At 51.7% G+C, this 26,760-nt stretch overlaps 7 protein-coding genes across 7 annotated transcripts; 3 read left to right on the forward strand and 4 right to left on the reverse strand.

The window, feature by feature from the left end:
- On the forward strand, positions 1–2,743 carry CC77DRAFT_382451 (hypothetical protein). Its single transcript, XM_018531449.1, has 4 exons — positions 1–1,275; positions 1,323–1,452; positions 1,608–2,126; positions 2,173–2,743. Exons 1-4 carry the CDS (start codon positions 330–332, stop codon positions 2,711–2,713), a joined length of 2,136 nt encoding a protein of 711 aa, XP_018381989.1. The 5' UTR covers positions 1–329; the 3' UTR covers positions 2,714–2,743.
- Positions 2,397–4,161, reverse strand: CC77DRAFT_1023915 (indoleamine 2,3-dioxygenase beta type). The gene is made up of 2 exons (XM_018525763.1): positions 3,781–4,161; positions 2,397–3,724 (listed from the first exon to the last, which is right to left on the reverse strand). The coding sequence occupies exons 1-2, from the start codon at positions 3,832–3,834 to the stop codon at positions 2,774–2,776; spliced, it is 1,005 nt and encodes a 334-aa protein (XP_018381990.1). The 5' UTR covers positions 3,835–4,161; the 3' UTR covers positions 2,397–2,773.
- Positions 4,162–4,458: 297 nt separating this feature from the next.
- Positions 4,459–7,478, forward strand: CC77DRAFT_1065023 (kynureninase; the record flags this gene model as incomplete). The annotated part of the gene is made up of 3 exons (XM_018528778.1): positions 4,459–5,933; positions 6,501–6,627; positions 6,738–7,478. The coding sequence occupies 3 exons, from the start codon at positions 4,459–4,461 to the stop codon at positions 7,476–7,478; spliced, it is 2,343 nt and encodes a 780-aa protein (XP_018381991.1).
- CC77DRAFT_1023916 (hypothetical protein) lies at positions 7,377–9,042 on the reverse strand. Its single transcript, XM_018525764.1, has 5 exons — positions 8,633–9,042; positions 8,535–8,569; positions 8,416–8,478; positions 8,352–8,363; positions 7,377–8,288 (listed from the first exon to the last, which is right to left on the reverse strand). The coding sequence occupies exons 1-5, from the start codon at positions 8,763–8,765 to the stop codon at positions 7,773–7,775; spliced, it is 759 nt and encodes a 252-aa protein (XP_018381992.1). The 5' UTR covers positions 8,766–9,042; the 3' UTR covers positions 7,377–7,772.
- Positions 9,043–9,695: 653 nt separating this feature from the next.
- CC77DRAFT_1065025 (putative histidine kinase HHK2p) lies at positions 9,696–15,765 on the reverse strand (the record flags this gene model as incomplete). Its single annotated transcript, XM_018528779.1, has 3 exons — positions 9,696–9,959; positions 10,007–10,120; positions 10,174–15,765. The coding sequence occupies 3 exons, from the start codon at positions 15,763–15,765 to the stop codon at positions 9,696–9,698; spliced, it is 5,970 nt and encodes a 1,989-aa protein (XP_018381993.1).
- Positions 15,766–17,691: 1,926 nt separating this feature from the next.
- CC77DRAFT_1053241 (hypothetical protein) lies at positions 17,692–18,560 on the reverse strand (the record flags this gene model as incomplete). Its single annotated transcript, XM_018527733.1, has 2 exons — positions 17,692–18,312; positions 18,516–18,560. 2 exons carry the CDS (start codon positions 18,558–18,560, stop codon positions 17,692–17,694), a joined length of 666 nt encoding a protein of 221 aa, XP_018381994.1.
- An 850-nt stretch (positions 18,561–19,410) lies between these two features.
- Positions 19,411–24,560, forward strand: CC77DRAFT_1053242 (hypothetical protein; the record flags this gene model as incomplete). The annotated part of the gene is made up of 2 exons (XM_018527734.1): positions 19,411–23,781; positions 23,821–24,560. Exons 1-2 carry the CDS (start codon positions 19,641–19,643, stop codon positions 24,558–24,560), a joined length of 4,881 nt encoding a protein of 1,626 aa, XP_018381995.1. The 5' UTR covers positions 19,411–19,640.
- Positions 24,561–26,760: the final 2,200 nt, after the last annotated feature.

The raw sequence follows: 26,760 nt of genomic DNA on the forward strand, positions 1-26,760 counted from the left end.
CTGCCACATTGCATATGCGCAACCTGATCATATGCTTCGTAGATTCTGCACTTGACTAGCGGATGATGGACGCGTCTAGTGATGATGATGCTGCCAGCCACACGCGGAAAGAGCGCGCGATGACGCCCGCACCCCACCGGCCTAAAGACAATATGCCAAGCCCGCTATCAGCCGAAATTTCCCGTCCGACAGTCTCGTCGGAACAACATCCGTCAAACGGTCCAACGAGTCCCGTCATTCAGCGCTGCAGCGCGCTCTGGCTCATACTTACATGCTAGGAAAGCAAAAGGCTGCAAACACCTTTAAGGTACATTACATTGATCATCGACATGTCCACACCATTAGATCAACTGCCGACGCGTCCGGAGAAACGGCGTCGACTCGAGCGTGTCGCTGCGGCCTGCGATCTCTGCAAGAAGAGAAAGGTCAAATGCGATGGCGAACAACCATGCGCTTATTGTACGCGAAAGGATCGTGCGGCTACTTGCACGTTTAGTGGTCATCATGCCCGTCCTTCCACGCGTTCCGCCGGACACACTCCTACTCACGGTGCCCGTTCCGACGATATCCACCGCCCTCACGCTCGTTCCGCAGGTCATACACCGAATGAACGTGACCGCGACGAACAGGACAACGTTCTTCGGGAGAGGAACGATCGTGAAGCTGCTGACGTTGGAACATCACTCTCCCCAACACTAAGTAGAGACGATCAGCAGGGAGACACAGTAGTGCCTCTTGAAGGCCGTATCCTTCGTGACGCGCAAGGGAAGTCAATCTTTATTGGCGATTGCGCTCCGCTGTCTTTTCTACAGACAGTCAGGCACCTCATCACATCTGAGGTTGACCCAAGAGCCACTGTCCAAGCCACTCGCGACCCCATCATCGAGATTGCGCGTCCTGAATCAGCAGATCAACATTCATGTCCTCCAATCGATGTAAATCAAGTGGACGCATTAGTCAATGAATACATTGCTGCAAGTAGTGGTCTCGTTCAGCTATTCCAGAAAGAGGATCTCGCTCCTGAACTGAAAGCCTGGGCAAATAGCAGAACCTCAAGCTCAGACGACGCCGCAGCTGCAGTCTTTTATCTTGTTCTTGCTATTGGTGCACAAGAAAGATTTGAAGAGAAGGCAGAAGCTTGGTTCAACACAGCTCGGGATCTGCTTCTGAAGCATATGTGCAGTAGCATGAATGTCTCTACAGTCCAAGGTTTCGCGCTTGTAGCGATCTTTATGCTCCGAGCATCTCAGCCGAACGGAGCTTACCTATATTTTTGTATGCGAACGGGAGGACGAAACATGCGGATCGCTAACATTCTCTAGCCTTGGCTGCGCGCGCCGCATATGCAATCGGCATACACCGAACTGAAGTAAACGCTTCCTTTGGAGAGACCATCAAGCTGGTACGAGATCGCATCTGGAAGAGCATTCGTGTCACTGATCAATTAATAAGGTAAGAAGCAGATTGAGTTTCATTATGGTCTACTGTCACAGTTTAGCTCTGTACGCTGCCTAACCTACATTCCTGGCGACAACCTCTTGGGTATATCATCAGAAGTTAATAACCTTGCTTTGGGATCTTCGCTAATCACTCCGCTCGTATTCTAGCAATGCCTTAGGTCGACCTCCGTCTACTTCCGATGTTGACTGCACTGTCAAGTACAATGCCTTGGAGGACGGTATGGAAGCCGATGATGTCAGTGTACTAGACGCAAGCGTCCAGATTTTTATGATCATCGAACGCGTTGTCGTTGAAGTGTACTCGCGCAAACGTATATCTTTACGTATTGCCGATTATGTCTCGCGACAATTGAAGAACTGGGCATCCAAATGGCTGCATAGACTATCCGGTCTCACGGCTAGACGTCGTTCTCGCGAAGCAGTAGTGGGCGCATGCTCCACACTCTGCTCCTACTATTATGGCATAATGCTACTTACACGACCATTCCTCATTTACGAGTTATACGAATACATGGGCGCACCACTGAAAAGTGGGGGCACACAAGCTGATCATCAAGAAAAGCGCAAGTATGCGGACGCTGCACTTGATGCAGCCTCAACGCTGGTCGATACTTTACTGGCTGTCATTCGTACGAACCAGTTGCCTCGCAGGATGCCGCTGATAGTGTAAGCCACACCCTCCGCCGAATTAACCACAGCTAACAAGTATCAGGTCTTGGCTTTTCACTGCGACACTTGTTCTTGCAGTTGGTGTGCTTGGTGACTCAGGCCTTATGTTGGTAGACAGCTGCAAGGATGCGATAATATGCATGGATCACTTTGGTCAAGTCGACCCTCATGCGCGACAATATTCGCAGGTCGCTCAATCGCTACTTAAGATCACCACCGCACATGCCAAGAAGAGAGAGTTGCATCTGCGACGAAAACGAAAACAAGCTTCATCTGAATTGTTTGGTTTGTTGCCTTCTGAGCCTACTGGTCTTCAGCCTCAGACAGAGGAATGCGAGGCACAGCTTGGCCCTGGTTCTTTGGTTTCTCGAGATTCTATTCAGCGCCATGTGTCCTCCGCAGCGCCACTCGATTGGACTATATACGATGCCGACTTCTTTGCCATGCCATGGCCGAGCGAGAATGACCAAGGCCTCCAAGACTTCCTCCAACCAGGCACTCACAATCTCGATGGCGTATCTGTTGCCGACATACCCCTGTTTCCCATACACGATCAACAGACAGGTAGCGACTTCTTCCCATAGGCTCTGAAGGGATGCCTTAGCATCACGGGTATCTTTTTAAACGGTCTTTTCCAACACCTTTCAATGCACGACTTTCGTTTCGCTCGTCTCGTCTCTCGAAGTTCGTAGGAATGGTATCAACTTAGTACCTCCTGTCCCTACCAATTCTTGCGTTTTTGGCTTCCCGGTAGCTAGTTCAGTCGAGGCGGAAGCGAGATCTCTTCTTTTGGGGCCGGTCGTTGGCTTTCCCATCCGACTCGGTATGATGATGTACCTGGTCACCAGAGCGATGTGCTTGTCGCGGAATCCGCTGAGTGCTGCGACTGCTTCGTTGAATGCTGTCAGGAGCTCAACGTTATCTCCATGACTGTTAACATAGCTTCGGATGTTTGCGATCGCTGCGACGTCGTCAAGGAAGCGGGCGTGGGGTCCGGGCATGTAGCCACGCATTTCCGCGTGAAAGCCGCCGCTCCGGGAATGGTCGACTGAAAGAACCGCGTCGAAAAACTGTAGCAATGACGACTGACCGTTGGATCCGCCCCGATATGCGCGCCACGTGCCGTTTCCATTACCCTCGTCATAGAAGACACCGTTGGGCAGACCTGCAGTGGCCATGTTCATGCTGCCAGCCAAGAAGGGTCGAATGGTGTGATAAAACATTTGTGGGTCACATCGCTCATCCATACGTTCCAGCAGCTGGCCGATGCTTTGCATTCCCTGTCGGAAATATTGCAGCGCGTGTATGATTGTTGTGACATCATTGGTCTCTACTGCTTCGACTGCACCCAGCATGGCCTCGATGAGTGGGCCAGCTCTTGCTTCCATGGCGTTTGATATGATGAAGAACCACGATTCATCATCACTACCACTCACTGTGTGCAACGCCACCATGTTTTCCGGTTGTGTCAAGTCGGCGTTCTCGCTCAATGGTGTCCAATTCCATAAATTTAGAGCTGCGTATGTGGCCACCGGATGCACCTCAAGGTACTCAGCAGTCCGCAGGAATGGTACACTGATGGCCGGAGGTAGTCGCTACGTTTGTTGTTAGTGCTTCACATCTTAATAATTCCGGCCTGATGCTGGCATACCTCTGATGGCTCAGGACCAGCCCATATGTAACCTTGAGCTATGACGGCCAGCATTGAATGAGCTCTCTGCCATTCCGCCTCACTAGAAAGATGTGATGTGTCTAGGACTGGCAACTCGTCAACCCATTGCCGTATTTGTTGTGTCTCGACGAGTATTGGGATTTGCTCAATGATCTTTTCCCATGGTTGATAGTAGGTATGCGGTAAGCGAGTCAATGGTGACTCGGCAGGCAAGAAGCCGTTCTTTGAGATGCCGTAATAGGGGAGTGCGGCGGGCGAAGGGAGAGCAGGAATCTTATGAGGACTCATTGCGGAAGTGGTAGCGACAGTATCGTAGCACAAGAATACCGGAAGGATACGTCCTGCATCGAAGCGGCGAACTCCTGCTTTATTACGCTGAACAGATAGGTCCACGCGCAATCACGGTCGCGTTCGGATGCTTGTCGGAACCCGGAACGACGGAAGCGATGTCGGAACAATGTCCGCGACCCCAATTGAGAAGGTGCAAGCTTAGTTTGCTGCAAGCCTCAAAGGCTCTTACTTCGAGACGTAATCGTCGGATCGAGATGCATATATAGTCTGATGCCGTCTGCCTGACTGTACTCTTGAATTCATACGTAACATTACAGCTCTGTTGGCATTCTCCAAGACAAATACCCTTACCAACAATACATCGCCATGGACGCCGCCGCAGCAATCAAGCAGCTACGCCAGGGCCAAAAGCCACAGTGGCCAGCAAATGCCGAATCATTAGAATTCGCGCACTCTCTCGACCAAAGCGCAGAGATCCCCAAAACATTCCGACCAGAATTTGTTGTTCCTAGCAAGGCGCAACTCAAGCGGAAAACCCTAAAAGATGACGCACAAACCGCCAACCCAGCATCAACACCCGATGACGAGGCTATCTACTTCTGCGGTAACTCATTAGGCCTGCAGCCAAAGGCCGTTGGCGAGCACCTGAACGCATACCTGAAGACATGGGGATCCATCGCCGTTGGTGGCCATTTTACCGCCCTCGAGGACTCGCCACTTACCCCATACCAAGACATGGCTGCGGGATGCTCAAAGAGAATGGCTGACATCGTCGGTGCATCACCTTCAGAAATCGTTGCTATGAACACATTGACCATCAACTTGCATCTGATGATGGCTGCATTCTACAAGCCTACGGAGAAGAAGCACAAGATTATGTGCGAGTGGCGACCATTTCCTAGCGACTGGTATGCGATCGAATCGCAAATAGAATGGCATGGTCTCGACCCCAAGAAGTCAATGCTGTTGGTTGAACCGGATGACGGACACATTATGACTACAAAGAACATCCTCAGGCTTATTGACGAGAACGTGGACGAGCTGGCGCTGATCATGCTACCTGGTATCCAATACTACAGCGGCCAGCTACTCGACATCCCAACCATTACCGCACATGCACGGAAGCACAACATCACCATCGGATGGGATTTAGCACACGCTGCTGGCAACGCTGAGCTGAAGCTCCACGACTGGGATGTCGACTTCGCCTGCTGGTGCACATACAAGTACATGAACGCCGGTGCCGGTTCCATCGCAGGTGCTTTCATCCACGAGAAGCACGGCAACAACGACCACTACAAGGGACTGAAGGGCTGGTACGGCCACGACAAGTCATCACGCTTCCTCATGGACAACAAGTTCGTTCCTACACCCGGCGCGCAAGGTTTCCAATGTTCAAACCCATCGATCGTCGACCTCACATGCCTAGCTGGCTCGCTCAGCGTCTTCGAGAAGACTTCCATGACCGACCTACGGTCACGATCCCTGCTCTTAACGGCATATGCTGAGCACCTGCTCTCTCAGATCGCCGCACGTAACATCAAGGACGGCGCTTTCCCCTTTCAAATCATTACACCCACAGATCCTCGATTCCGTGGCGCACAACTAAGTGTTCTGCTCCCGGAAGACGTTTTTGACGATGCGAGCGCAGCGCTGGTAGAAGGTGGTGTTATCTGCGACAAGAGGAAACCCGGTATCATTCGGGTTGCGCCTGTGCCAATGTACAACACTTTCAACGATGTTTGGAGGTTTATGCAGATCTTCGAGGAGGCGATACGGCAGAAGGGACAAGGGCAGACGCAGGAGCCTCAGTCACAAGGGGCGCCAGTTGAGGCGAGGTTGTAGTTTAATGGTCATTAGTCCGGTTATATTCCCCCGCAGGTTTAGAGGTTAATTCAAATCAGCAACTGCGTATCGAGAGCCCTATTTCGCCTTTATATAACTGTGTGAGCACTGAAATTAAGTTTCCATGACTAAGACTTGGAAGATATACTAACTTTAACATACAATCAAAATTACAGTTGCGCTGAGTTTGCGTTGCACGTCAGTGTACGTTTTGCTCAATATCTATTGGAGGACCTTTATCTTGTTTGTCTCTTATAGGCGCGCGACAAGCAGCTTCCATTGGATCGTGTCCCACCGCATACTGCCTGCACCCCTCTTCCACCTTCACCTTGCACGTGACTATACTGGGAGAAAGGCTGCGCCGACAACAGAGACACAGATCAGAGACCACTCACTATACTCCAGAGTTCCCTCCTTACTCAGTAACACAGCTACTAATAATCAAAGACATGGCAGGAGTTGCTCAGAAACAGGTTTTGGCTTCACTCAAAGGGCATGTTCAGTCTCAACATTACAACCTTCTTGTTCGTTGCTGTGTCGCGGTGATACTGACTCACTTTCAGCTTCCTCAAATCCGGCGCCTACTCTGATCTCACGATCGCCTGCGGTAGCGACACGTACAAGGTCCACAAGGTCATCATTTGTGGCCGTGCTGACTTCTTCGCCCGCACACTAAATTTCGGCGGAAAGGTAATTATTTGAAGCATTCATGGGCTCAACGGTCGCTACAGAATATTCTACGACGACTATGTAACTGTTAGGCTGGACCTTACTAGGGAAAGGACTGACAGCTCATCCAGGAATCAGAGAGTGGTATCGTCGACCTTCCTGAGGACGAACCAACCATCGTCAAGCTTTTGATCCAGTACCTCTACGAAGGCGAATATGAACCGTTACTGCCGGATGGCGAAGCCTCGCTAGCACTATCCTCAACTGGAGCCCGAACTCAACCCTCTCGGCCAAAGCATGATTTGGACGGGCTACCCTACAGCTACGACTTTCCCCATACGTGTGAGGAGCTCACCAGCGATTGCGATCATCCTAGAGTCTGTCCGCATCATACATGCGATGGAAACGCAGGCTTTGTAACCATCAGGTCCTATATACCGCCCAGTCAACGCGGTAGCCAAATGAGGAAAGCAGGTTGCGGCTACACATGTAAAAGCTTCAACTGTGAAGAATGCAACCCTTCACCTCCTCCGCTACCCTTACTCAACGGCAGCGCCGATCAACTCCTCCTCCACGCCAAGATGTACGAGACTGCCGACAAATACGACGTGGTGGGACTCAAGGACCTGGTCATCGAGAAATTCCGTAGGACATGCCAGCACTTCTGGAACACCGACGAATTCTCTGTAGCAGCTCATCATGTCTTCTCCACCACTCCTGATCACGACAAAGGTTTGCGTGACATTGTCAGTGCTACGATTAGCGCACACATGGGCTTGATTAAGAAACCTGAAGTCAAGGTCCTCTTGACTGAGTTCAACGGTCTTGCTTTGGGTATCCTGGAGGAGAAGATCATAGAGCATGGTTGGTAGAAGGAGAAGTGATGGGCTTCGCTCTACGCTCGTTGGCACCAAAGGAGTACAAGAACCATCAGGTGAGCATGAAAGGTCTGCTGGAAAGGGAACAATGCTGTGATGACTGCGCATCTGGAAACGAGAACGCGAAGGATTTGAGAGACTGCATATAGACCAACACGCCTTCCAATGCAACGCCATATCCAAAGACCCCAACCATATCCATGTCATATCTGCAAACTGACCTTTTCGTGCATATAGATCATAACTTGATCCACCCCAACCATAACTCATTCCCAATACACCCTTCACCTACTGCAACCTCACCTCGCCCTCGTCCGTCTTAATCCCAAACTTACTCAGCCTAATCCTCGGCACAACACCCACCAACACCAACACACTGGCAACAATAACAGCCCAATGCTGAATACCCCCCACATTCAAATTATACGTCGTCCACGTAGCCGCGCAAATGGTCGCAAGTCCCAAGACGGCAATGATATAACCCGCCATCCTATGGTACTTGTACACGCTCTTTGCATTATCCACGCTACCATATAGCTGCGGGACATAGTACTGCGTGAAGCCCACAATAGCCTGAATGTAGACTAGAATGTAAAACGTAAGACCGAGACGGGCGTGCGCAGACGCAAAGTGTTCATGGCCGGGGCCCGCTTTGTTCATCTCGATGATGATGAGTCCGGCTGTTAGCGCCGATGCGCCCACGGCGTGGAAGAGGAAGTGGGCAATGGTGCCGGAACGCTTCTGCTCGGGCGTGTGCGTGGGTTGGAGGACGAGAGCGGCTTGGATCGCGAGGAGAAAGCCGGCCTATTGGGGGTATCAATGATACGGTTGTCGGGAGGGGGTGACTAGGGTAGTGTTGTGGCTTACGGAGTTGAGGAGCTGCGCGGTTAGCTTGGTGTTTTGAGACGTGTAGACAGAAGGGAGGGCTTACTGGGTGTGCGGAGAAGAAGATGAGTTTGTTGGAGAAGATGGCTCCCCAGATTATGGCTGCTAGCTGTTGGTAGGTCAGTGTTTGTTGTAGCATTCGACGTGTCGCCGAGGTGCGCTTACGATCCAGATGCCTGCTTGCGCGATGGGAGCAGTGCCTGTCAGTCTGTTAGCAATTTCCCTCTTGGTACACAGTGTTCGCGCAGATTCTCGGCACGTACCGATCCACAGGTTGTGATAGAGCGGCTGTCCATGTGGTTGGCTGGCATCTCCTCTTCTGCCTAGAAGAGGCTCTTCTTCGCTCTGGCCGCGCGCCGCAGCGACATTTGGCGGAATTCCGGTCGCAGAAGCCATGCTGAGGATATACAGAACCAAGCACCGTGATACAAAGAGTGCGACTCGGGGGAGCGATAAAAGGAAGACACAGCGTCAGCGCGCGACTGGTGTCAGAGGGGTGCTTCGGACTTTGGGTAATGAGGAAGCTCAGGCCGACAATGACGACAACACCAGCCCCTGTACATATCCACCAATCAGCGCCATGGAGATGTCAGATGCACTCCAGACCAGCCAATGAGCGCAGAGATGACAAACAGTGGAGCAAGTGGTGATGTTTGCATCGTGGGTTTGGGGGGGTGGAGAAGACGTTTCTTGACACGGACATGCATGTTTAGCGTATGCATGTTGGTCGCGTGGAACGCTTCGGCCCTATACATATCATTCGCACACACAGTAAACACCAAAGCAGGCCACGAGGGTTGAGCTACCATTGTTGATCTTAAAATATATTCTCATCTCCATGACATCGTCTCTATCGTACAAGTTCGCGCTCATCCGTAGGGCTGCACTCGCGTCATCATCTCTACCCATACCTTGGTATATATAAAGCGCCTGTTGGTATCCCCCTCTTGCTATCCCATGGCAGAAATTGCCGTCATAATACCGCCCAACCGACTATCCCAAGGGGTATGATTCTCCACCAGCTGCGCTCCCAAGCAATAATACGCCGTCAAATGCTCATGCATCCGCAAGAAACCATTACGTCCATTAACCAATCCAAATGCACATTCAAACTTGGGATATAAAATGCGAACAACATCCAGACGAGGAAAGCGCACCTCTAGTGCGTTGGTAGTAGGACGTCGACCCATGTCACGTCCCATGTGCCTAGTAGCACATGCCGTTTTCTCCAACGGCGCCGTTCGCTGATGCAGGTAGGACTAAAATCGAGTACTGTGCCTCGATACAATGTATGTTCGTGTACGTGAAAGTAAAGCACAGCCGCCCTTACTTCTTCTTCATGAGGGCAGGCTGTTTCGAGGGGTCGGCCGGATCCAGGAATTTGGTCATGGCAAGAGAGAGTTCCTTGAACTCTACAGGTTTCGTCACATACGAATTGAAGCCCGCTTCTACACACTTTGCGTATACATCACCCAGGACGTTGGCTGAGAGTGCGATGATTGGGTGGCGACGGTAGCCATGTTTCTTCTCCCATCGCCGGATCTCTTTGCAAGCCTGGTACCCATCTTTGTTGGGCATGTGTAGATCACACTGATCAACGTTAGCATGCAACAGAAGAGGTCGGTATTACTACTTACAAGAACAATTGAGTAATAACCTGGCGGCTTGGAAAAGATGGTTTCGGTGGCTTGAACACCGTCCTGTACTGTCTCTGTTTCAATCTCTATCCTGGCAAGAAACTTCAAGATCACCTATGAGCAGTTAGTATAGACCAATACACAATAATCATAGAACGAAAGCTTACCGTTTGGTTGATCTTATTGTCTTCTACCAGCAAGACCTTATGATTCTTGCCGCCTACCCGACGCTTGAGTTCTTCAAACACGAGTTTTTGGCTGACCACAACCTGCTGTGCGCTGTCTTGGTTGCGATCCGTGCTCGACTCACGCTCCTTCTGTGGGTCAAATATAATGGCAAACTTTGATGGCTTGAGCGGCCGGTAGATGAACTGCAAGCGTCGATCCAGATGAAGCTGCTCGTAATCATATACTGGTGCTTCCTTGATGAGCTCTTTCTTCTGGGATGGATCCGAGACCACGACGACAGATGTGTTACCGTACGCCATGGAGCTGAATATCTGATCTACGATGGCGTGTACCTCGGCAGTGTCATGTAACACAAGTACAACATGGGTGAACAACACCGGATTGTCACCTCCCATCATCTTCTGCGCCTCAATCACGCTAGCCTGGCCTGTCACCTGGTGGGGTATCCCTTGAGGAAGTGTGTTCTTGATGTGTCGAATCGTCGCCTCTCTGCTATGCTCTAGTGGGCAGACCACCAAGATGGAATACATGGGAGGTTGCAAGGCGCTACCAAGTGGTGAAAGACTGCGATGCGGTGACGACGCGCGGAGAGTCTGATCCGATTCAACAGACGTCGAAGAGTCGGGTTTGGGAGCTTGCGAGTCGCTGTCGGTTCGCTTGGGAGGCAGAGCTAGTTTCATGTCCGGATCCGGGGCAGGACTGGTTTCCTTCAGATAAGAAGATGCAGACGACCTTTCCGAACGCAAGCTTGACTGTCCTGTAAGTGCGGCGCTTGTCAATGAATGGTCCGAGCTCCCAGACGAGAGAGAGGGCGAGTCACGCGATCGCTCAGAAGCTGACAGGCTGGGCGCTGGAGATCTGGGAGATTCACTCTTCTCAGAAGACACACTTGACACGCGCTTGATTTGTGCATGCCCGGGGTTCTGCGACTGAACAAACTTCTGGAGAGCAGAGGGCTGGGGCGGAAGTGAAGGCACCGGCGGCATCGAGAGCGGAGTCTCAAAGGCTGGTGTGCCTGGGGTAGATACCTGGGGCTTAGGGTAGTCATCAGCCGTTGGGAGCCCAAATTTGATTGTGAAGAAGAATGTTGAGCCCTTGCCAGGTGCACTGCGAGCATCCATTCTACCTCCATGGAGTTCCACGAATTGCATAGAAATAGCCAATCCAAGACCAGTTCCACCATGTTGCCTGGTGCTGCTGGCATCAATCTGACTGAATCGCTTGAAGAGATACTTAGCCTCAGCATCAGTGAAACCTTGGCCAGTGTCTACAACCTCGAACCGGATCATAGTCTCGTTATCTCGTAGGGGACGAGAACGATCGGGTGGTTGCAGCTTGCATCGGATAAAGATTTCTCCATGCTCAGTGAATTTGATCGCATTGCCAACCACATTGAGAAGGACTTGTCTGATGCGGAACTTGTCACCTTTGACTTCTGCTGGTACTCCTTCATCCACGAGGTAGTTGAGTTCAAGGCCTTTCTGTATGGCCAGGCCCATGTTCAAATCATTGACCTCCTCGAGAAGCGACGGCAGATGAAGCCATTCCATGGACAGCTTGATCATGCCTGCTTCGACTTTTGACAGATCAAGGATGTCGTTGATAAGATTAAGCAGACTATCGGTACTGGCTTTGATAATGTTGACGTGCTCTAGCTGTTCGGAGTTGAGCGTGCTATCTAGCAAGAAGTTGACCATGCCAGAGATACCATTCAAGGGCGTCCGGATCTCGTGAGACATGTTACTCAAGAACTTGGACTTTGCGTCCATAGTCTCCTTTAATGTTTGCTCGAGCAGCTTGTGGTCGTTGATGTCTGTCGCTGTGCCATACCAAGTCTCTTCGTCACCGTCTTCAGAGAGCGACTTCTCTAATAGGATCCTGACAAGATGCCACCTGTATTCGCCGTCCTTGTTGCGTAGTCTAACTTCGGTAGAGTAAGACGCTCGCCCGTGCGCATCCTTGGCGACTCTCAATATGCCGGTGCTTGCAAGTTTCGACAACTTGGCTTGGGGCATATCCATACGATCAGGCGTCGATCCACCAGGACTAGTGATTGTCCTCTCAGTTTCCGACGAAGCATCAGATGAGTTAGATTCGGTTCTCCCATGGTCTGCTGGCATGGAAGTGGGAACATTGGCGACTCCGTCCTCATCCAATTCAGGAAGCTTACACTTGATGACATCATCAGGATGCACGTGCTCTAGGAAGCCGTTGCCCAGGGCCTGGATTTCGGTCTGGCCCGAAAAAGCAGTCCATTGGGAGTTGCAGAACGTCAAGCCCCGCCGATCCGAAACAACAAAAACGATCTGCGGGCTGGAGTTCGCTAGCGCACGATATTTGGCCTCAGAAGCTGCCGTCTCCTGCTGGCGCGCCGAGTTCAGCTCAGCAGTATGCTGTTCGTGGAAGTCCATATTGGTTCCGATCCAGTGAACAATCTGTTGACGCTTGTTCTTGAGCGGGGCCACACGGACGTAGAACCATCGGTAGCAGTTATCGAATCTCTGTAGTCTCACTTTCTTCTGCAACTGTTGTCCAGTGCGCAGAGATTTGCTCCACTCTTCTAGGTACGACTCACGATCCTCTGGGTGGATTGGATTCCATGGGTCCTGCAATACCTGGCGTTGATCCTGGCCTCTGTATATCAGAAACTTTGAATTCACCCAAGTGACCGCACCAGTATTAGGCGCGGCAGTAAATATCTGAACCGGTAGTGAGTCGGTGATGGTCCTAAGTAGACTCTCGGAAGGAGGTGGCATGTCGGATGTTTCGGCGATTGATGGCCCCGTGACATGTCCATGCTGAGCTGGAGGCCTTCCACCTGGCGTTGTCGCTGCTGGCAAGGACTGGAACGACGAGCTAAAGTCTGCACCGTATGAGTGCAGGAATGAATGTCCACGGTTCGAGGCGCCTTGCAGTTGAGCGCGACGTGAGCTCAATGACTCGTCTGTCTTGTCGTTGCGTCCCTTGGCAGGATCCTCGTTGACTTGCTCTGCTACAGGATTCACCGTTACGCGTTTTGCAGTACGCTTATCGGTTTTCCGTGCTGACTGGTCGTGCGGATTTGACGTCGGAGGGTTCAATGTCTTGCCATATTGTTTCCTAGCATCAAAGTAGCTCTCGACCGCTTCACTGCCTGCAAGATGGCCAGGCGTGCCGCCCATCGAATGTTTACTCGAAAATCCGACCGAAGAAGTATCCCAGCCTGGTGTTCCAGCGATGGAGCCACCAGGGCTATGCTTGGATCGGCCAGAGTAGTCGGAAGGGCTGGTAACACTACCTGCTGCTGAGTTGGTGATATCCTCAAGGTCAAGGTGAAGCAAATCATCGAGACTATCCGAATCTGATGGCAGGCTGATACCCCCTGAAGTGCCGGCTGTCATGCGGCGTTGTCGAATGGACGCAACTTGAGCCTGAGCATTGGTGAAGTGCCAAGCATTCGAGAACGACGTGGCCAGGTGAGGACCAAGATGCTTCAGCGAGTTGGTTAGGTTACGCGGGTATGGGACAATGGGCGACAGTATCGACAGAATCGCAATAGGAGCTTTCCGAACAAAACCTTCTTTGTTCAGCGATGTCGACATGGACTGTTCTGATTGCCGTCTTGTCATAGGTGGCATTTGCGACGGCGTAGTAGTAGCCGGTGATGCCATCTCTTGCGATAGGATAGGATGTATCAGCGGTATGTGCGTGACTGTGCTGGCTCTGTCAACGCCGATAGCCTCAACCATGCCATATTGTGTGTAGTCTTGCGGCGAACGGGAGGGGTTGAAAGTCTCCTCGTCAACGTTGCCCGTGGCGAAGAAGGGATTGGCGTCAGCGTCATTCTGAATAGCTGGTGAAGGGGCGGGTGATTGTGCCCACGGTGAGCTCGGGTATTGCTCGTACTCCTCGTAACGTTGCGGCAGACGGGGATCGTTGGTTGCTAGATTAGCTCGGCCACGGGCAGCAGCAGTTTTCTGGGCTTCTTGTGCAGCAGCACTGCCCTGTATTGCAGAAGGTTTGGGTTGATCCTGCTTGTCCTTGCCTAGGTCTTCTTTGGATGTTGCATGCGAAGTCGAGTAATCCCTAGTAAGAGTGACCAGACGTCCTCTCTCCAAAACACGGTTGACACCTGTGTTGTCGATGAGGGCATCTGGTTCATGATCAAGAGCTCGAAGTACATGGTACACAGCACTGGGTGGCGATGGTTCTCCCACACTGGAGAACTCTGGATCGCTGAAAGTAGGACCGCCTGTTGGAGTTGAACCAGCAAATGCAGGAGAGGCGCCGTCAAACGAAGCCTGGGAAACCTGTCTCAGTGGATGCTCTGGCCTCGCCGACATGTGGGGTGCATGGCTGGCCGCCCTCATCGGACCTCTTGGTCGGGTAAGCGGGGCTGGTGTTGGGGTATCTGGCGATGTGTTGGATCTCTGGCGTTCGTGGCCTGCGAAGGAGTGATGGGAGAATAGCTTCGGTCTGCGCTCCGGGATCATGGTGGCTGGTGGCATATCTGCATGTTCATTTTCACGCGAGCCTGACTCTTGTTCCGATGGAAAGTGAGTGCCTGTTGCTTCCTGGTACGTAGCTGCGAGGGGACTTCCGTTGTTGGTCGTGGCAGTGAAGCTAGTCTTCTGCCCCCACGGCACATTCTCAATATCAGACGCGTCCGCCGGCACTGCCAAGGTCGCTCTTTCTGCGCCGTAGTGATCACGCATGATGGAAGTCACAGCTGTCCACCACGCAGGAAGACCAGGCTCGGCACCTAGGCGCAATACAATTTCGTAGAGATTGGGACTAGGGAATCGCGGGTCCTCTGCATCTGGGCTTTGGTAATGTCTCCCTCCTGGGGCAAAAGGCGTACTCGATGCGGCGGGGGTGCTGCTCTCGGAAGCAATGCGCTCTTGCGGGGCTGCGTACTCTCGCGATTGGCCCGCAGCTACAGTAGGTGACAGGTTGGTGAAGGGCATGTGGAATGCCGAAGCCCATCTTGGCGTGTTTGGGACGGAGGGGAAAGGATACGACGGGGTGCGGACGGCATGGGCGGCGGCGGGCGTAGGTGGCATGCTGCCGCGAATGGTTCTTGCCGATTCCGTGGACTCGGTCGACGTGGTAAGGGCCGTAGGTAGCGGGTTTGGGCTTGGTGTAGGGCTGCTAAAGGCTCCCTCGAGGGTGGGCGAGATGCCGGGCACAGGCTCTTCCTTGATGGGCGATATGCGACGGGACCCCGGGGCCTGGGCTTGGGCATTGCTGGACGAGGAGCGCAGACGGGCGCGCTGCTGTTGCTGCTGCAGCATCTTGAGCTGCAGGCCGCGCAGTCTCTCGACTTCCATCTCGTCGGGCGAGGCCTCGCTCAGCGGCGCATCCTCTTTGTCGTCGGCCGGCTGGCTCTCGGGCTCGCTCATTTCCGTGTCGGTGGCTCCATCGTCGCTGCGTTCGCTCGTGGGGCGGGTCTGAGGCGAGGATTGCGACGTGTGCGACTGGTAGGGCTTCGCGTCGCTGGCAGCCAGTCTTTGCAGTGGCGGGCGTGCGGTGGGTGGCGTCGCGGTCGGCTCTCTCTTGGAACTAGGAGAGGGTGACGGGGCCTTTGTCATTATTGCATTCCCCAGTCTCCCACGTCTTGCGCAAGTGGTGTCGTGATGGGGTCGAGGATATAGGGAGCATAGATGGGATGGTGAGCTATGACGTCGCGGCGGGTGCTCCTGGCAAGAATGGACGGTGTAGAGGCCTCAGCACCATGGACAACTCAACAACTAACAACAACAACACACGACTACAGGACCACCGGTGGTACTGAGGCTATCGTTGCGTGTGCCCGTCAAGGCCGAATCCCCCCGGGGCGCAGGCGACAAGCTGGGAGTGCTTGGTGAGTAAGAATCAGGTGGTGGGCACATATGCCAGGATCAGGAGCAGGATAGCCTCGCGCCCGTGGGCTGAATTCAACACACACGCCCGCACACACTTACAGAAACGACGAGGCGGCGCTCACACTTGGGGACGCGTTGGACAAAAGCAGTTTGGGGGAATCGTGGATCGCGTAAATTGATGAGTCCTGGCGCGGGAAACCGTCTTGCTCCTTTCTCATTACAGCCTCTCCCGCTTGGACGAAATTGATTGTTGGCAGAGAACCGCCCTTCGCTATGATCGAGTCTTGGCGCTCGACGTCATCAGGGACTGTAGTAGCCGCGCCTCCGGGTGCCTAAGCCGAGTCTGACTTTCGACGCCCAACCACCGCGACCACCACACCGCACTTGCAACAACCTTCCGCGGAAAATACTCATCGCGATCTCGTGAATCCCACTTGTAGCAGAGTCGCGCCACCTGCCCCTGCCCCGACCGCTTCTCGACTCGTTCCAGAAGTGCTACTTTTCAAGTGGCTGATAACTAACGGGATGCCACGTTGTCCCAATTGGCTGGGTTCCCCTGCAACGCGTCAGTAACAGTTTCCTATGTGTCCTCGATCCGGCTTAGCCCAAGTGTGCCAGCCGCGAAGACGCTTGCCGCACCAACGCTCTCAAATCGTGAACTAGAGAGCCTCATTAGCGATATTGCTGACCCTCACTCGATTGACGTCTTGAATACGCTATCCCGCAAAATTTGGCCGTTCTGTCAGTGCTCGGTCCGAATGCATGCCAGCCTACAAGTAGCCAGCATGGAACCACAAGTGGTGTCATTATGCCCAAGGGCGGACCACCCGCCTGGATCTTGCAGTCCGCACTAGGAAGCCTCAGCGGCTTTGGCGCTTCTATAATTCTAGCACTGGCGCTTCTACAATTCTAGCACTGGCGCTCTACATTTCTAGCACCTGTCAGGCGAGACACAGTAAAAGAGAATGCCAGGAGCTGCCATGCGAGACAAGATGTCGTCTACAACTCTAACAAACTCTAATTGTCACCTGAACTGCGGGTACCTGCCTCACGTGCGAACACCACACGTACCCACCACCATGCCCGCTCAACGCTCGGCATATGGATCTTGATATATGGACCTTGATATCAGTTAGCTTACCTGCCCCAACCATGGCCACTATTCCACTATCCCACGATCCTGCCATGTCCGCGAAATACCGCAACTCCTTTCCGAGCTTCGGAAATATGTTCCCTACCAATCAACGTCAAACGGTTCCAGGTCGGGTACCTTACAGCGATTGTCTCCAACAAATACAGATCTACAGGCAATCGCAGTATCAACACGCCACAGCCGTCGTCAGTCACGTCGATCTTCAAGGGAACCACTGCTCCGTGGAGCTCGACATCTGTAACAACCACGAAATGCAATCGCCGATCGGATCGAGGATCTTCGCCACCGTCAGATGAGGCCGATCGAGCCCTGCTCACACTCCAGCAGTCCGAGACCTGGCACTGTGAACTATCAAACAGGTTTCAATCATAGTCAATGACTGATAAATGTGGCCTACTAACAAGTATTGACGCAAAGCACAGCATAGAAATCTAGTGTTGCGATCGACTACCGCTATCGATGCGGGATCCAACCTCATGCCACAAACAGGAGTAAATCGTCTATTTGCTGCCAGCCTCAGTATTGATATTGGCACCAGCACTAGCCACACAAAGATCCAATACCACATTTCCCCTGAACTCTCCGCCACAGCTCAAACTCGGCTCTCCGTCCCTCGTTCGCTGAAAGAAATATATCTTACACCAATCGTCTTCGTTACAGTCGATCGGCTCACAGACGTCACCGTCGCAGCTCTCCTCTGCTTTGAACGATACTCTTAGCCCACCCTTGTATCCGGGACATAAATCAACTTTGTGCTTCCTGTCTTCGGCCGACATGGATTGATCCGTAATTTCACGGTGATTTTCGGTGTTGAAACCGATGCCATAAAGCAAGGCATGGTCAAGCGGATCAGCGCAGTCAAGGAGCGAGACATCGTAGTTGAGTTTGTGGTAAGGTAGCTCGTCCAGCGGATTCTGCACAAGCGCGTATTCAAACTGCAGAGCCTCACTCAGATTTGCAGCAGTGAAAATCTTGAGTGAGACACCCTGGCCACGCAGTTTGTCATAGTCTGCACAGTATTCTTCTGCGCCCTCAACATTGGGGCAGGTGACACAAAAGGATTCATTATAACTTGCTCCAGATGCGATGGTGTGTTGAATGTTTTCTTGCCATGCGTTCAACTGCCGTTATGTGAAGCAACAATTGGGCTTGTGTCGTCAATTTTGGTCCTGTTTCCGCCAAGCGGCCAGGCACCAATGGATAACACTACCAAGTCTTCACTGCAGCCGTTGTTGATGACAATTTTGCCATATTCTGGCCCAACCTCAGCCACGATTGACTCCATGGGAGATGTCGGTGACACATCCGACGCAGCTGCACTTACACCAACAGTGCTAAGGCTAGATGGCAACAGGCTTTCCGAAGCCATGGCTGGAAATGCAGAACCTGCAAAAGATGTTTCGGTCGTGCTCATCGACGAGATGCTGCTAAGCGCCGAACTCACAGGCATGTATCCCACAGTTGCCGATCCAGAACCTAGAGGTCCCGAATACGTAAACGGTATCGACATGAGGACGAAGAGAAGTAGAAACCACTCGATGATTCCGGAATCCATCCTAGTCGATGAGGAATAGTTTTGCGGTATAGTTCTCGCTGCTTTTATATGATGAAATTGACAGAGATGAGTAGTGGATAAATATAACTTGTGCTGTGCAGAGGACCTCATGGAAGATAGTGTATGTACGAATGTGAAAGCGAGCGCAATAGTTGAGGCGTATTTGTATCTAATGACATGAGTCTTTGGTGATGATTTGTAAATATGCTGAAAGTGACTGTTGCTGTTGACCGAATATCTACTTTGACTAGTATCGTGACTACATCTCGCGCACTATTATGAATCTTCGCGACTCCGTGCATGAGAGTCACAAATATGCTGCTTGTGTAGTGTGGTATCCATTGTGTTGTTCTGTAACTTAAAAGTGGCTCGAAACGTTTAATCGCCAGGAAGGGCTGCATGTCGCGCCTCTCGATAAGACGGCATGCGTAGATAGAAGCCAGGGAAGGTTAAACTGCAGGGTGTAGCACTGTATAATAGTTGCCACCATTGTAAAGGCGTAAAATGATGTCATAAGCGGCGTGTTAAGCTTGTCACAGCCCTTCCAACCACACAACTGCCCCGCAGTGCGGCCCGCCTGATCGTCCACCTTCCTGTATTCGGCAACATCTGCCTACGGCGCCCTTCACGTGAATCGTGCCTGAATCCTTCAAGACTATATCAATAATGATGCTGCTGCTTCACAACACCCAGGAGACGGGCTGTCCATGTTATCTTGGCTGGGTCTCGTCACGTTCCACAAACACCTTCTGAACGCGTTTTCCCCTAATACTGAAACACTCTCTGGTACTTCCAGACGTCTACTTGCGACCCCTTGTTGCATTTCGAACTATATCGCGAACACGGTACACACTCTCACAATCCCCACACACGTGTTACGGCCTTGGCAGGTACATGTCCGCTGCACCGCACAGGATGACCGCCAATCTCGACACGCGTCGCATTCGATCTGCCACACCCGCTGAGCTTCGGGACTACTACAATCAAATACTGAGAGATGCACCCATCGGAGAAGTCACAAAACAGCTTTTCCAATTTGTCGAGATAGGCTCAATACCCCCAACAACCTTCGCGCCATGGCTTGGCGTAACAAAATCGCCTTCCGTTATCCGCGAAGCACTCACGCAAAATTTCTCGGTACTGATTCGCGAGTTTGCAATCAAGCACCTTCGCAAAGCGCTCTGTTCTTCGCAATGGAGAGAGACGTGGGAGGGGATTGGGGGTACCGCGGGTTTGCTCGACATCTTTGCAGACCTCTCGGTACTCGAGGTTAGATCAGCCTGTACAGCAATCGGCAGTTGCGGTAAAGGTGCGGATCTGGATGAGAAAAGAGAGCTTTTCACACAATTATACAAGGCACTGCACCCTGATCGGTTCCCAGATTCGCCACACAAGACCAAAGACAAGCGCGCACTTGGACGATTCTATGCGTCCCTCGTTCCCGCATGCTCGGCAGACCTGGTGGCGGAGGCTATCATGAGCGGCTTCAAAGGAACATGGAAAAATACGCGGGGCAAATATGTCATCAAATACTATCCGGAGTATATGCAAAAAGAGATCCTCCAGTCACTCGGTGCAGAGGAGTCATCTCCAGTTGACATCTGGACCTTTCGAAATCTATTGCATCACTACCCACCAGCAAAGTCGACTACTACAGGCTTCTCAGAATCTATGGAATTCTCTTTAATAGTTCTTGAAACCCTGAGCAATTCACCGCGTCGCGTAGTGGAGGATAGAATTTTCATCGACCAACTCGTCAATCCTCTCTTGAAACGCGCGATCAAGAATCGTACAGACTGGAGCATTACAAAAAGAATCATCGACCTTACAATGCATTATCTAGATATGCATCCAATCAAGGGAGGCCAGATCGCTGGCCTCCAGGTCGACTTCCTCCAGCAAGTTGCCTTTTGTTGGTCACAACAACCAAGTTTGTTCGAACAGCAACTACGAAGGATCTGCTCTCATCCAGTATTTGGCACAGCCAGCAAGACTGCAATCGGAGACTGGGATGATGTCCTCACCGGGATCCAAGCAAAACAAAGCTACCCACTCTTAAGGCTCTGCTACCAAGCGTCTACGTCGCTTGACCTGGACAGCGACGAAGATCTTGCAAAGACAAAGGGCTCAATTCATCACGAATTCTTTTCCAACATGTCTCCGGAAGATGCTCTTCTACTGTTCACTCGTTTGCGAAGAGTCAGGGGAGACACAGATCTGATCTACTTGGATTATGCTGGCTCCATCCTCAGCTTACCGTCTACCTTTGACGGTTCTAGCGGTGACCCGAATGTTATCCATATTTGGCTACTGAACTTGAGCAACAAGGAAGAAGAGGCCAAGAATATGGCCAAGGAATACATCGATATGCGCAAGAAAAAGGCTGCCACTGCGTCTCAACCGGACCAGCGCGCTTTCTTCGCCAAGTCAGCGATTTTCGCTACCATAGCCAGTGGATCACTTGAGATGCTGCAACATACGATGGAGTGGACGAAACGTTTCTTGGGCGATCCGACTGTGATTCGTGAAATCAACCTACAAGCATATACTCCTGAAGGAGTACGTTTGCTTTCAGGCGTTCCTGAATCGATCAACAAAATTTTGAGCCTGACGGAGCTGCAACAGCGGGTATGCGCAGCAAACTCGATTCTGCAAGACATGTTTGATACAGCCTGCGAAGCCCTCAGGCAGCCATCGTTTCAAGCGTACAATTGGGGTGGCGTCTTCGAATTATTCTATCAGGTCATCAAACTGCGGATCGATCTCACACCGATGGTCAAGAAGCAACTAGACGCTTTTGACGAGGATGTATTGACAAATCTCTGGGCTGATACGATCTCGATGGTCATTGCGATTGAGGAAAAGGCGCAGAAAGACGGTTACGAAAGACTTCAAGCGAATCTCTTCCGCGGCATCATTGCCTACAATAAGCCCTCCATGTATGAGCTGGAGAGCTGCGATGTATCAACATATGCATTCCTTGATTCCCTCGCTCGTGCGAGAGATGAGCTCTGGTGTAGACTGCGCCCATTGACGTACCCCGCTATAGTCACACTTCCCCATCCTTTTCCTCGAGGACTTCCGCTCCAATACCTTACCTCACCATGGACTTTGAACGTGGAGGATCTTAGTAGCGTTGCTCCTTATATTGCATCACGCACTCGACGCGCCGTGTTTCCCGACTCGGAAGCAGCTCTTCAACCGGTACCAACGGACAAAGATTCTCAACAGGCCATCGGAATGTTCGTGGACAGCTATCAACATGCTCTGCAGCTTTACATACCCAAGGACCGTGACAGAGTCGAGACACAAACCCGTGTTAAGAAAGCGTGGGAGTATGCAACCGGTCCGTTGAGTTCCAAGAGAATGGCAGAGGACGAAGCAGTACGCTTTTGGAGCGACAAGAAACCACGGCTTATGGATGAGTGGCCGCCTCGGGGCGCAATGAGCACTGTCGAGAAGCCTTGGCCATTGATACCCGACGATGATGGTTCCGGTGAGCCGTGCGAATGGAATCCCTTTTCGGCGAGACCAGATTTCCCCAAGCGAGAACTTGGTGAGCTTACCTACGTGGATTTTTCTGTAGGCATATCTAGGAACTCAACCATAAGGCCACCGGTAAACCTCCCAGTCGTTTCATCGGCTGAAGTCCCTGCCTACAAAGATGATCCTCGACACATCTGGAGTGAGACCCGCGGTATGGGTGAAGGTGGCGTCTTATCGGCTTTGTTGTATCTCGATACGAAATATGCCAGTGATAATCGTCTACTTGCTACCCCATTCCCCTCAGCGACAGACGTACGATATCCTTCCCTGTTCTTGGACGACGACTTCCTCAATGCGGACGAGCCCAATCAATACACAGCTGCCAGGGCGTTAGAGGGTCATCTCGACACAATACCTCCTCTATTGTTGGCACAATCCTCGCAAAACCTCGATAAGGCCCTCAAAAGGTTCGACGCAGATCCGGAAAAAGAAACCATCGAGAATCCTCACGAGGTTACGATGGAGCTCGTTGCGCGACTGGGTGAAAGTGATAGACCCAATTTGGCCACGCAATCAATCATTCGAACAGTTTTAGACAGACCAGAGTCGAGCTCATGGCATCGGAAACTTCTCAAACCTAGTTTTCTCCGACGGCTTCCAGCAACGCAGGCGGAATCTCTCATCGAAGCTTTCACCGATGAACTCATTCATATGCTTCGAACGAAGGATAAGAGCAAGAAGAGTTCAGACGACCAAAAGTTTGCATCGAGTGATAAGGCCCATGTCAAAGTTACTACGCGCAAGATGCTAGCTCAACTTCTCCAAAACTTGGACCTTGTTGGGACGGATTATGCTCTTTCTGTATTGCGAAAGCTCTCCAATGTGGATGCACATGTTGACGTCCGGCTCAACGTCATCAAAAGTCTTCTAGTCTTGCTCGAATCTGGCTCTCAAGAGCAATCTCGCGAAGTGTTTACTATCCTGGAGTCATTCATACCGCTAGCTGGTGCCTTGGATGAAAGAGAGGCACTAAATGAAGCGCGCTGGGTAAAATGCGAGGAGACTCTTTCGCCTCCCGAGCTCCAACCAGGCATCATGGGAACTCCGAGTTCAGATTCGCCAATCCTGGTTGCTTTGGTCAATTATCTCCGTAGTGGAAAGATCCCGAAGACCGAGATTCAGCCTTTCGTTGATCGCATCATGATGCCGATACTGCAAAACCTTAGAGATCAGACGGCGAGGTGGGTAGCATTGTTCCTTCGCAAATACGGGTTGGAAGAGATGTTGCTTGGAGACTTCAACTTCCCATCCATTCCACGAGACCCGTCGGTGAACAGAACCTTGCTTACCATGGGCACCGCAACACTGAGGTATATCCCGCGTACTGTGTTGGAAGAATATGTGACGTACATGTCTTTCAGAGCCGCACTGCCAGCGCCCTTGCAAGCGATGAACGAACGGCTCGCTGCAGACCCCGCACTGCGCTCGCTACCCGAAGTCGAAGCATGGATGCGATTGTATGGAAGATCGCTGGATGTTCAAAGCGAAGGTACGGATATTGTTGGGCTTCTAGATTATGTTATGGAAGATTTCGAAGACCCTGCCATTACACCAAGATGCATTCAAGAGCAATTTCTCAAACTGTTCACTACAGCACTTTGGAACGATACGCCAACATACACCAGATTCACAAGACTGTGTAATAGAATCATGCATGGCGGTTACCTCGGAAGGACGTGGTGGAAACCATACGGAAAGCCGATCTTGGAGGCGATGGTGTCCTATGTGGACACTTTGCGCACGAGAGAATGGGGACGCGATCCTGCCCGGAACCCATCGGTGTTACCCGACACATTTTCTTGGCGTCTTCGCCTGCTTGATTACCCATGGCCGTCTGGCGATGAGGAGAAAGCATCCCGCGAGGAGAGATGCAAGGTCTTTGCGGGCCAGCTGGTCGCCATCGCTGATCAATTGAGTAGCCTGTCAATCTACCACAAGCACCTTGATCAGCTGTCTACGTACATCGCTACTGATGCTTCTACGGGTAGCCAAGGAACAGAACTCAGCAATAACCGCGTCCTGACCGCAATTTACGTGGGCGACATCAGTAATACAAGACTGAGCTGGTTGACAGCACCGGAGTTGCTGAGGGTCGAGATTGCGGCAATGCTGGTAACGCAGGTGGGCTACAAATTGCTGGAAACAAACACTACCGTAGACAAAGACATTAGGGACCGATTAAAGGCGCTCATAGAAACATGGAAGGCATGTGAGAACGAGGGCGTTAGGAGAAAGGGATGGGAGATCGAAGAGAATTATCTCAAGTAATCTTACGTAGAGAATGGAGCACTGCAACCACGACCGCTACAATTAGCGAGTTGACTTCTACGTCAGTGCGGACCTTTTCATGCTGCTCAACGTTTGCTGATGGCCTGACTATTCTGGCGTGGCGGTCCAGCGAGCTTCGCTTGACTTCTAGAATGCAACCTACAAAGTGCAATGATGACGACTTCGGAAAGCGCTTCAGCCTCCATATTGGAAAGCATCACATTGGGGTGGTATCAATGGCCACAGCTCTCTGACCGTCAGCCCACTCCTGCATTCTACCAACCACTAATCTTCCTCCTCAGTGTTATCGCATTCTTCTTCCGGAACCGGCGTCGGGTCGCCATCTACATTTTCCCATTGATTTTCGACATGTATCTTAGATCACCAGGTTATACATTCGGCCACCCCTCAGCCGATTATTACAACGGCTCATTCTTCATCGCAGTTCCTCTCTAGTTCCTCGAATTCGCCATTCTTTCCCCACATGAGGGGCCAGACGCCCCAACCTAGGTCGGAAATGCACGCTGTGGCGGTACTGTGAGCGGGGAGAGCTTGAATGTTATGAGACTGGCGTGGCGGAAAGTACTCCGCGTGTGTTCGCTCATGGTTCCGTAGCATCGCGGTATCGGTTGGAATTGGCAGGTCAAAGGCGTTCCTGACGATCCGTACCATTACCTTCCTAAATAGGCCTTCATGAGGACGCATGTTTGGACGGCATCAATAGCGCATCCATGATCCTTGAGGATACTAGTGCTACTGGCATGGGTTCGACCGCGGAGGCACGGCTGTCATTGGGAGCCTGCTTGCATCAACTCATTTTCAATACGCTTATTGGCTGATTCGGTGTAATATGGGTCTGGGACAGATGAGATGGTTTTTACAGCTCGATAGCGGCGGTTTCCGTCGCGATTGAGGTTGGCGAGACATGTCAGTGGCCACCACTCATGAGAAATCCAAGGGATACGTAGTCTATAAGGCAGGTGTGGAGTGTGATGTAACACCAAACGATGAGAAAGGTAATGTCGAAAGTGACCCTTCACCCAATCATCACATCATCTCCAACTCCCGCCACCATCGTACGTTGTAAGTGACTTGCTGACACAAGGGTCTGTTGTAGATCGTCTCACAACCCGCAATTCGCATAGCTCGCTTTCTGGGTCTCGGCAAGAGCAGTCTCGGATCAGCAATTGCTGAGCTATGTATATATTTCGCAATCAGTTGTTTAATACGCAAGTTCCAAATGTTCATATTAACACGCAGAGACACGGGAGAACTCGCATATCTCATATCCCAGCCGGCAACCGTTGCTATCGAAAGCCTTGTGCATTGGAGTTTCTGTCGGGTGCGGTCCCGAGCAGCTGGCCCTGACAATACTGGACCTGCATTGGCAAGTTATGCAGGCTATGTCTGGGTAGCCTTCTAGTTCTCTATTAGTCTACCAGCCTACGTGAAAGGTTACAGAGACGCAGGGATCGTTCGTGATGCATTCTTCGGTAGCAGACCTTTCGAGGCTGGGGTGCGTTTGGCGAATTGGACTTCTCAGTGATGGAGGGCATATCTCCAACCAAATGAGAACATAGAGTGGCAGCTTCAATAGCTTAATCGAAAAACTGATGACAGGACTGAAACCCGGAAACGACGTGTCAGGGCCTAGAAAGTCGAAGGCTGGTAACCCCTGCGTTACCGGGAAGTGTTTAGCGGTGGTCTGTGCTGCCAAACGTCATCCTTCTGCGTTCACGTTCCAAATCAACACCACACATGCAACTGGGCATTTGAAAGTCTGACTAGCATACAAGACTCAACTCGCAGTAATGCATCTACGTCTACTTATCCCGATCAGCGAGATACCGGGGCTCTCCTACACACGTGTTCCTAATGGTAGCAATGGATGCGCCCCAGAGCCTCACCTACCGGCGCCTCCCTGACATACCCCATGCCAATCAGGAGAAGAACCCTTTTTTACAAGACATATTGATGCCACCGTGATGTAGGTCTATGGTTCAGGGAACCTCTAAACCCTCTCGGGTTTGTGAACTCATCATCTCGAGTAACCGCAAAGCCAGCAAGGACGGAATCTATAAGAGAGCGTCTCCCTACTCTTTGAAATGAGCAGCTCAATTGTTTGATACACTCGCTACTCTTCTACATTCACTCAGTCACCAGTAGTCGACCAACATGTCAGGCTGCTCGCTCGTTGCCG

Source organism: Alternaria alternata (genome assembly GCF_001642055.1).
Source record: "Alternaria alternata strain SRC1lrK2f unplaced genomic scaffold CC77scaffold_21, whole genome shotgun sequence".
In the NCBI taxonomy this organism is placed as follows: Eukaryota; Fungi; Ascomycota; class Dothideomycetes; order Pleosporales; family Pleosporaceae; genus Alternaria; species Alternaria alternata.